The 10,308-nt window shown below is 58.3% G+C and overlaps 1 protein-coding gene across 3 annotated transcripts; it reads right to left on the minus strand.

Annotated features, from left to right (window-relative positions):
- Nucleotides 1-271: 271 nt before the first annotated feature.
- On the minus strand, nucleotides 272-10,096 carry PKDCC (protein kinase domain containing, cytoplasmic). Of its 3 annotated transcripts, none has more exons than XM_030857842.2 (7): nucleotides 9,438-10,096; nucleotides 5,099-5,221; nucleotides 4,232-4,416; nucleotides 3,487-3,566; nucleotides 3,125-3,232; nucleotides 1,353-1,526; nucleotides 272-1,157 (listed from the first exon to the last, which is right to left on the minus strand). In XM_030857842.2, exons 1-7 carry the CDS (start codon nucleotides 10,089-10,091, stop codon nucleotides 1,072-1,074), a joined length of 1,410 nt encoding a protein of 469 aa, XP_030713702.1. In that variant the 5' UTR covers nucleotides 10,092-10,096; the 3' UTR covers nucleotides 272-1,071. The 3 variants fall into 3 exon arrangements, with proteins under 3 accessions (XP_030713702.1, XP_030713700.1, XP_030713701.1); XM_030857840.2 differs by having other exon boundaries at nucleotides 4,232-4,503; XM_030857841.2 differs by having other exon boundaries at nucleotides 3,125-3,249; nucleotides 4,232-4,503.
- Between the last annotated feature and the right edge of the window lie 212 nt (nucleotides 10,097-10,308).

The raw sequence follows: 10,308 nt of genomic DNA on the forward strand, positions 1-10,308 counted from the left end.
CTCTGGGTAAAGGCTTTGTATAGAAGAAGCGAGTGTGTGTTAAAATTTTAACCTTGTTAGTCCCTCCTGTCTTTTATTAGGACATGGATGTAGAGGGCCAAGGACGGAGACGGGAACCATGGGAGCAGGGCCTGAACACACACTGTGCCAGCTTCAGTGTTTGCATGGAGACTTCACTCCTTCATCACACGCCGCCCCCGCCCCCAAACAGACACCAAAGACAAAACTGAAGACGAGAAAGGCAGCCCAGGAAAATGCGGCTTGAGAAGAGCCCTTGCCATGAAATGTCCTTTTATTAATTGATTTTTTTTTCTTACAAAAATAAACATTTTAATGAACAAGAAGTACAAAAGCTTCTGGATATACAAACTCCAGGAGCGGGGAGAGGCTGCTTTTGGCTGCTTTGCGGCTTTCACTGAAAGCAAATGAGGCAGAAAGGCCCCGGCCCCACCCCCGCCCCAGGTCCTGGCTCAAACTGCTACCTGCCCCTCAACCCCATGACCTGGCTCATACCTCGCGTGCTCCTGTGCCCCTGCTCCTGGGCTGGCCGGTCAGCGCCCCTGTCGGGCCCAGAGGCGGCCTCCCCAGGTACAGAATCACCCATCTCCCAGAGCATCCTTTCAAGTCTCCAGTCTGGAGCTTGGCTAAGAGAACACTCTGTGACTGTCCCCACGCGGCCCCAGCCGGGCCATAGCACAGGCAGCAGCAACGGCAGCAGGGTCTCTGGCTACATTCTCGCGCTACGAACACAGTGATGGGGCTGCCCACAGAACTGTCCCAGTGAGGGGCAGAGCCCCCAGTGGCGAGACCGTCCTGAGCCTCGCTGGCAGCCCAGAGGGTGAGAGGGGCAGTCAGCCCTCCGTGATTCCTGCCCTGGAGCCAGCAGTCCCAGACCTAGACTGGTAAACTCACATTTTAACATGTGGCATTATTGCACGTTGTCCTGGTCACCTCGGTCTGTCGGGGATGTCAGCCTTGTCTGCAGGGGTGCCCAGGTGACATGCAGTGCTGCCAGTGCAAGTCACAGGCAAGCCCAGCTGGCAGGGATGGTCAGCTGAGCCCACAGACAGGTCAGCCAGAGGCCCTCACATATGTGGTCTTGCTGGGATCAGGGACCACGTGGCTCCATCCTGTCTTGAAAAAGACTAGTTGCCGACCTGGGGGCAGAGGTAAGAGGTAACAGGACTGGATGATTCTCTCCCTGGACGCAGGGCCACTCTCCTCATAACGCAACTGCCCTGAGGACACTTGTCTTCTCACCATCGCTGGCTTCTGATGGGGGACCGCTACCTCTCAATCTCTTCCGGGGAGTCCAGTCACCTCCCTCAGGATGTCCTTTCCCACTGGCTCACCTGTCCAAGTGGTCTGGTTGGTGACCACAAAGGCCTGGCACTGGGCATGGCTCTCACAGATGTCCACAGCCTCGGCCAGGTTGAACACTGAAAGCAGGCAGCTTCCGTGGTGGTAGGATGGCCAGCAGCGGTAGTCTTCCTGGGGGATGGTACTGCCCGGGAGGTGCTGGTACTCTGTGGGTTGGGGATGGAGCTCAGATGAGAACTCTCTGTGCCCAGGGGTAAGGGCTGGGGTCGCTTTCTTTAAAGGGCTATGAGCCACATTTCCTAGGTGAGGGCTGAAATCCAGCCCAGTCCTCCTAGCATGGAGATGAAAGCATCTACCACTGTGAAACTGGGATGACCACACAGGAAAGGCAAAGCTCAGGTTGACTTTTTGGGAGACACACGTCTCCATATATAAGGGCACACACTCGTTCAGGCTACACATGACGGCGGGCACAGGCATGGGATAAGTGCACACACAGAGCCATCGGCTGACCAGGGAGATTGCTGAGCTCAGAACATTTTAGACATTTAAAGCCGGGCTTCTCAAACTTCAATGTGCATGTGAACCTCCAGGGAATCTTGTTAAAATGCAGATTCTGATTCAGACGGTCTGGGGTGGGGCTTGGGAACTGGCATTTCCAACCAGCTTCTGGTGCTGCTGGTTGGCAGACCACATTTTGAGTGGCAAAGAGTTTAGAGCTGCCCTTTGGTCCCATTTCCTCCTGGCCTTGGGGAGAGAGGCTAGGCCAGTTCCTCGGACAGGGGGTCAGTCATGGAGTTTTTGAAGTTCAGAGGCGTGCAAATGAATGTAAAACACAAAAAATGACCATTTGGGAATCCACACCTTGAGTATTTGGGGCAGAGGCTGGAGGAAGAATGTGAAATCTCCCCATTTCACAGAAAGAGCCCCACAGAAGGCTCTGAAATCTCCTCAATCCAGAAGCTGCTTAGCCGCAGGCCTCCTGTTCCCGCGAGTCTTTCCCGCTGCCTGGGGAGCCCCGGCTCTGGACTGATAATGCAGAAGCCCTGGGCCTCCGGCCACCCCGCCCTCCTGCCTCCGTCTTCTACCAGGGACTAGACCAAAGTCCAGGGCTGGCTGTGATTTATAGCCCCATAAACAGCGTCTGCAGGGACAGAGCCAGCCATTGTTCACCTCGTTAAACTTTATTTACAGGGCTAACGAGGGCTCCCCCACCCTTAAGACTGGCCAGAGCTCCTTGAATACAGAGGCTGCCCATCCCTCGCCCCCCTGCCAACCATGCTAAACCCCAGGGCCTCAGCAGGAGAGACCACAGCCCACAAGCCGTGGCTAGAACTCTCTCTCTGCCCTGGAGCTTCTTAACTGGTTTCAGTGTGGAGCCCCTTCTCCACCTCCAGCCACCCTCCCAGCCCCAGAAGGGCGAGGAAGGAAAGAGTAGCAAACATATATCGTGTTCAAGCTGTGTGACAGGAAACGAGTTAACTGCTGTCACACACTTCACCTGCCATTTAATCCCCATAAGAATTCTGAGGCAGGTAATACTGAGCCCAATTCACTGATGAGGAAAGTGAGGCTCATAGTCACGCAGTCAGTACCCAGTGGGGTTTGCAGCCACCCAGAGAAGGGGTGTCAGCGCCCACCCCCCAGTTCAAGGCACAATTATAGTTGTTCTAGCTCAGTCGAAGTGCAAGGTAAACAGCGCTCTCAGAGGGAGGATGAGCCACTTCCCCGATTAGGGGAATCACCCACCCTCGCACCTGTTCCCCACCTCCCCAGCCCCTGGATCCTCGCCGGGGCCACTCACCGGCTCTGCCGGCCTCCGTGGAGTTCTGCAGATACTGCCCGCTCCGGTACAGGTGCAGCACCTTCTCCAGCTGGGCCAGGGTCTCGTCCACCCCCCAGGTGAGCTCTCCTGCAGAGTGCACGGTGCTGTAAGAGGGTACCTGGGCTCCTACTTCTCCCTGAGGTAGGCAGCCAGCTGCCTTTCCCCCCTCCCTCTGGAGCCTGGGCCCCGATGACCGGAGGACTGGTCACTGAGTTTGCCACAGAATGCCACTTTGGGAAATGATGTTTCTGGACCATGTGCTGCCCTGGGTCATTCTTATGCCCATGCTTGCTGGGGGTGGGAGATGGTGACGGGAGGCAGGTGGGCACTGGAGAGCATACCTGTGGCATTGACAATGCTGTCCAAGAGAGGCCGTAGTGAGGGTGGGGCACTATGGGGCAGGAGGTATGTGAAGAAAAACCTGGGGCAGAGAGAAATCAGGGGCTTAGTGCTTCAGCCTTTGGGGACATATCCTTCTTCTACCCCAACTTGGGACAGAACCCCAACCTGGCCAGGGAGCCTGCTCTGTCAGGCTAACCAACTGGGCCTATACCCCCAGAGTGTGCCAAGGAGTCTATTCAGACTCAGGGTCGGGGTCTGGGCACATGCTAAGGCCACAGGTAACTTCATACCAAACTGAAATCTGAGGTCTGTTTTCCCCACCCGTCCCAGGGACCTTCCCACCCCTCAGCCCCGCATTATCGCCCGGCTGACCCGTGTCAGAGCAGCCCCATGGCTTGGCTCTATGAGGAGCTTCCAGAGGTGAAGGGCCAGGGGAGGAAGGGGCAGGGCCTGTCCCACCAGCCCTAAGCTCTGAGTCTGACACTATTTTAAGAAGCCTCCAGCTGCCACCCCCAACCCAGATTCTCCTTGGGGCTGACTATTTTTAGCCTCATGGTCAGGAGCCTGAATGTTCCCTTCTTGAAGGGGTGGAGGCCTTCCCCCGCCCCTGCTACTCCGCTGGTCATGGCTGCGTCTGGCTGGCCTCCTGGACCCCATGCTGGCTCCCTCCCTGCGAGCCCCCACCCCCACCCCGGGCTCCCGCTCCCTCGCGGCCCGGCCTTCCTGAGTGGAGATGGAGGTCACCTGTAGGCATTGTAGAGGTTGCGTTTCTCATTCATGGCCTCGCACCAGCCCTGGGCTGAGCAGGGCAGGGTGAAATTCCTGGCTGGGAACTCGAGTGTGCAGTCAGCGCTGCCTGTGCACGGTGTCTCCTCCACGCGGGCGTCATCCAGATCCGTCACCTTCAGTTCCCCATCCACCAGCACGAACTGTCGGGGGCGGAAGTCCAGCAGAGTGACCGAGCCCAGCGGGGAGTGGGCCAGGTGGTGGAGGAGGCGGCCCAGGCTCAGGCAGATCTGAGGGGCAAACACCAGGCTGCTCACGGCTTCTCTCCTGGGAGGGTGCCTGGGGGCTCCCCGCTTTGGTGCTCTGGACTGAGCTTGGGGGTTTGCCTTTTTCTTCAAGGCTCTGGAGCTCACTAAGGACTGAGGCCTGGGGCCTTACTGAGCAAGCCAGCGATTTTCTATTACCCCCGGTGGGCCTGACCCTGAGGGTAACATGGAATAAGTGGGAAATGGGCAGTCTGGGCATAGTGCATATCCTCCCTGAAGCTGCATCTTCGGTGTGGTTTCTGTGCAGTGTATGCAAATAGAGGGAGGGTCAAGATGACCTTAAGCTCTTTTCTAGTCCTAGGACACTGGCCCTCCTGCAGCCAGGCTGAGAGTATGTGTGAGTGTGTGTGTCAGGGCGGCAGGAGCACAAAAACCTCAGGATCCTCTTTGCCTCGTTTCTTTTTTTAACCCTTTGGCCGACGGCCGAGTCAGCTTTGCTCCATCCTTCCCTCCCTCTCCCTCAACGGAGGAGGAGTTGAAGCTGCTCTGGAGAGCTGGCCTTCTAAGGGAGAACCATCGCAGCAAGGAGCCCGGGGCCCTGGCCCTCTTCCCTGCTCACTCGGAAGCGATCCTCCCAGGAAGTCTGCAGCAGCTGGATCATTTCCACAGGGGCGCCCAGCTCCGTGATGGTGGTCAGGGTGTCCGGGATGTCCTCGCTGTCCTGGTAGCAGTAGCCATAGAGCTGGAAGAGGCCCAGGAGGGTCATGAGGTCACAGGATGGGAGTGCGGACAAGGAAGGGCTGGGTTTTCACATGCCCCCCACCCTCCCATCCCTAGGTCTCTGCTTCAGCTCGGGCCAGAAGAGAATAGCAACGTTGCCTGGGAAGCCTGCCCTCTGTCCCAGCAGCCAGAGTTCCTACTGATTCCATCAGCCCCTTACCTCTGGCCACTCAGGTAAATGGGCAGGTCTGGCCACCTTGTGTTAACCATGTGCCAGGCACTGTGCTAAATGTTTTACAAGCAAAACTCAATTCTTAGAATAACCTTAAAAGGGCATAGTAGGTACTATTAGTGTCTCCAATTCACATGTAAGGAAACCAACTCAGAGAGGTTAAGTTACCTCCCCAAGGCCACACAGCTAAGAATTGCAGGAGCTAGGATTCAAATTTATGTTACTCTGATTCCACAGCCTTGTTCTTTCCATGAGTACCATTTGCTAATCGCCCAGCCAACAAATGGACGTTATACCTCCTCCCCTGCTCTAATCCTCGTCTTTGCTTCATCATTTTCACTTTCTGGCACCCTCATTTTTCCTCTGCCCTGGTCTTTCTGGAGGAAAAGCAATCTCCCTTGGGATTGGTAACAAGTGTCGATCAGAACAAGAAGTATCCAAGGGGCATATCATTGGGTGTTCTCTGCATAGCTGGTGGGCAGGGCAGGGTGGGGTGGGGTCACCCATATCAACTGGGGGAGTAGTAAGGGTGGTTCCTGGGGAAGGTCAGTTCTTTGAGGGCAGGGTCACAAGGGCCGGCCCGCTCCATGTGATCTGGGGGAGGGGCTCCGCACAGCTCAGCTGGCCAGGGGCTTCTGGGAAGCACAGCCTGACTCTGTCACTGACACCTCAACCAGCATCCACAGAGATCTCTGCTTCTCCCAGTCTCTCCCACCATGCTGCACATCAGCTAAGGATCAGCCGGTGCTCAAAACAACCAGCACCCTGTAGGGAGGAGGAACACAAAGGCTGAGTTGTCTGGGCCAGAGTGGGAAGAGGGGAGGGCTGCACGATGGGGGGTGCCGGTGGGGTGAGGCGGCGGGGGAGTCAAGCCCCTGGGCTAGATGTCCCTGCACACCGTCACCCTTCACACCCTACCCAGCTCCACTCCAGGTCCTTATATGCTCCCTTCCATCCCAGGAGTGCCCTTGCAGCTCCCCGTCCCTGGAGCCAGCTACCTCAGTCCTGCTGGCACGAGGGAAGGCATGTCTCGGTGTCGCTTTCAGATCAGTAGGGCTGCAGCTTGGGGGGGGTCAGGGGGAAATCCCCGGGGCCCCCTTCTTCCCTCTATCTCTACCCTCCCCACCCCACATCAGCCCAGGGAGACCCCAGACCCCAGTGGGGCAGAGGTAGGGGTGAGGTAAAAGGAGCAGCCCTGGAGCCTGGTTCTCATTTTCTTGCCCAGAGTCTGAGCCTTTGTGGGAAACTTCTGAAGGTTATTAAACACCCGGAGGTCGTTAAATGCGCTGTTAACGAGGTATTAATCAACACCCCTCAGGAAAAAATAAAAAGACACCATTAACTCCCCCCCCCCTCCAGGAAGCGTGAGGCTGAGCATTTCAGTCGAATCTTTTGTTCCTTTGGGAGAAGAAATATACTCTAGCAGGGCCAGAATCAGGGCCCAAGTAGGCCTGGGGCCCCATCTGAGGCCTGAGGCCCTGGGAACGACAGTGATGCAGGGGAGGGAAGACCCTTGTGCCCTTTGACCCTGGGCTATAGAGGCATCTATCACGTGAGGGAGTGGTGTGTGTGCGCGCGCGCGCGTGTGTGTGTGTGTGTGAGAGAGAGAGAGAGAGAGAGAGAGAGAGAGAGAGAGAGAGAGCTGGGTTGGGGAGGGGTCACAGAGATGGATGGAGAGATCTCGCCCAGGCAGTCCCCGGACCGAGCAAGCTCTGAGAAGGGCCAGTGGGACATGCTATCCTGGCCCTTTTCTATTAGAACCAGCACCAACTTCAGGGCTGCCAGAGAGGCGGAGGGGGCCTCGGGGAGCGGGAAACACTCTCTGGCTCCTCCCCGGTTCAGCAAACAGTCGAACAGTTTTGAAATTTTAAACGATTAAGACGTATTAAAACAACATTATTTCTAGTTCCCTGCACACCAGAACTGGAGCCTCCTGAGCAGGAAGTCCCCCAGGCAGGCTTACCTGGAGCAGAGGTGGCATTGCTGAAGAAGCCAGAGGGATACTGGCCTGGGGGTTGGGGGACGAATGTAGGAGACCCAATACCAAGGCAGTCCCGAAATTCACACCAAGGTAGCTCTACCTCCCCGTAATGGTAGCTTTTCACCTCTCCCCTGACAGAAAGGACCTGGCACCCTCTCCATCTTGTAACACTTCTGTCCTAGGGCAACTAACCCCAGTCTCCGACCCTGTAAGAGTAACACAGCCAACCCAGTCTCGGTCTAGAGAGAGAATGAGTGAAAACTATTCAGTTGTAATTTTTTCCCCTTTGGCACCTTCAGCATTGGGCTGGGGGCCTGACATATGCGTGAGGGCGGTTAGCGGGATGCTCGTCTTGAAGTTTGGGTGGGGTAAGAGAGGGCGGGAGAAGTTCCTTAAGAGACAGGAAAGCGCATCAAACCTCAAATCCCTCGTAAGGGAGGGGGGTGGGGTCTTGAGTCAATTAACTAACACTTAATATCCTGCTAACACACTCAAGACCTTCTCCACTGCCTCAGAATCTGGCCTACACCCCAGGTTTCCAAAAGGTTCCCAGGAGCTCCTGGGAAGCAAAGAGAACAAGATCCTCCCAGTTAGAAGGGCCCCGTGACCCACTGCTCACTCCCTGTAGCTCCAGTGTCAGCCGTGCAACAGTTGGCTGACACTGGAGCGTAACCACCCATAACTGTTGGCTCTGCCTGACCTTCTGCAACCAGTTCAGGGCCCAGGACCCAGTCAACGTGTGTCTGACCAGGGCTGGAGTAGCCCAGGGAGACTGGGAGCCAGCAGTAGTATAAACAGCTCTCTGGCTTCTCTCTCCTATTCTGCCAGGCCCACCCAGATCTGGTGTCCAACTCACTCCTGAGGAAAGGAGGGAAGGATTCCTGGGTTTCTGACCAGTTCTGCCGGGTGCAGAAAGGTTAATTTGAGTGGGCTAGGAGGTGGAAGGTGTGGGCAACATTCCTCAGCTGGGGAGTCTGAACAAACCCTATGCTCACCGGGCCAAAAGCAGCCAGGGATTCCCCTCTCAGTCCGCTCAGACATGTGCTAAGGGAACGGTTCGTCTAATCCTAGGGCTGACTCAAGGACCGAGGGGAGCTGGGGGAGAGGGGGAAGTGGGTGTGTTAGGGCAGTGCTGGGACTATGAGAGGCCCACTCTCTTAGTCTAGCCTGGAGGGAACAAGGTTGGGTCTCATCTTTCCCCTGTCCCCCAGTGAACGGGAGAGACAGAGTCCCATTTAGTAGGAACCTGGGCATCTGGTCTTCTCAATCTTCCAGCCTCTTGGCCACATTTGCTCAGATAATGTGACATGCAGACCCTCAGGTCCTCAGCCTGTCCCCCGAGCATTGAGCTAGGACCCCGAGGCTTCCTCAATACTTCCAAAGCCTACTTTGAGGCCAGGGTCTCTTCTGGGAAGGGCCATGCATTTTCTGGCCTACTGTCCAATCCCCTCCAGTCCTTTCAGCAGCTTCTGGGTGGGGTACGGGATATTCTCTGGGAATCAAGTCTGGTCTTTTTCTAGCTCTTCCCAACCCCATTGCAGTTCCACCCCAACTTCAAAGCCAGACAAGTCACTGGAAGTTGAGAGAAGTGGGGTTCAGATTCCAACAAGAAAAGGGACCCTATCACTGCAGTTGGGACCCTGACTCAGGGATGACCTCTGTTCATTGTTTTGGCTGGGGTCCCTTCCCCGGTGCTCAACACCCCAGCTCCAGCCAGAAGCAGGGTCCTAAGCCCGAATGGACCCCCACCCCTACCCCGAGTCTGGGGACCCTCTGTGCTGTCTTCAAGAGATACGGTTTGGAAGCTGAGAAACCCGGGAGTCTCTCCGTAACGGGTCACCCACCCAAGCAGGGTGGTGTAATGGGAAGCTGCCACTGTCCGGGTTCTGCCCCTATCTTAACCTGGGCAGTCATCAGGGCTTCGCTTCTTTATCTGTTAAAACCAAGGCTTCTCTTCCAGCCCGAGTGATCGAGCACTGGCACGTCCAGCCAGCACCCTTATCCCTGCACCCGCCCCCCTCGTACCTGCAGCACGTTGGGGTGCCGCAGCCGCTCCAGCAGCACCATCTCCTTGAGCAGTTTGTGGGCCGCCAGCCGATAGCAGCCCCTCCGCGCCCCGAACTCGCGCACACAGCTGCCCAGATCGTGGCCGCTGAAGTCCACCGCCTTGAGCGCCACCGCGACGCCGCCGGGCAGGCGGACCCGGTACACGGCCTTGGTGTAGCCGGAGCCCACGTACTGTGCGCCGGACACGTTGCGGAGCGCGGCGCAGCCCAGGCGCGGGCCCGGGCCGGAGGATCCCGGGCCGGGGGATCCCGGGCCAGGAGCCGGGGGCCAGCCCGGAGCGCCGTCGGGCAGGGGCCGGGCCCGCAGGGGGCGGGGACGCTGCAGGCCCGGGCCGCCCGGAGCTAGGTCCATCAGGCGCCGCCGCTCCGGCCGGCCGGCCCCGGGACCGGGGCCCCCGCGGGAATAGCGCTGCACCTCCTCGTAGCGCGCTCGGATCTGCCGGGCCAGCTCCCCGCGGCCCCCGCGACGGCCCGGGCCCGGGTCTGGCGAGGGCCCGGGGGACTGGCCTGGCCGCGGAGGCTCCGAGCCCGGTGCGAAGAGCACGTTGAGGACCGAGCCCAGCAGGAAGGAGGCGCAGAAACCCGCGGCCACCGCGGCCCGCCGGCGCCGCATCGCTCCCCTCCCCCCGGCCGGCCGGCCCCGCGCGGCTCCCCGGCCGCGGCCCCGGGAGGCTCAGGCTCCGAAGCGGCTACGCTCTGCGCCCCGCGGGTCCCCTGCCCAGCCCGCGCGCATGGCCCCGGCGGCCCCGACCCCGGCCCCTCGCGGGCTGCACATCGGCCTGACACTTGCCTCCCTCCCGCCCTGCCCCCGCCGCTTATAAGGCCCTGAG

This window comes from Globicephala melas, chromosome 12 (assembly GCF_963455315.2).
Source record: "Globicephala melas chromosome 12, mGloMel1.2, whole genome shotgun sequence".
NCBI classification, from domain to species: Eukaryota; Metazoa; Chordata; class Mammalia; order Artiodactyla; family Delphinidae; genus Globicephala; species Globicephala melas.

Coding starts and splice junctions, on each gene's coding strand:
- PKDCC (XM_030857840.2), bottom strand. CDS start 10,091: ATGCGGCGCCGGCGGGCCGCGGTGGCCGCGGGTTTCTGCGCCTCCTTC. Junction 1,527..3,124: donor CACGGAGGCCGGCAGAGCCG/GTGAGTGGCCCC, acceptor CCCAACCCACAG/AGTACCAGCACCTCCCGGGC. Junction 1,158..1,352: donor CAACCAGACCACTTGGACAG/GTGAGCCAGTGG, acceptor CTCTGCCCCCAG/GTCGGCAACTAGTCTTTTTC.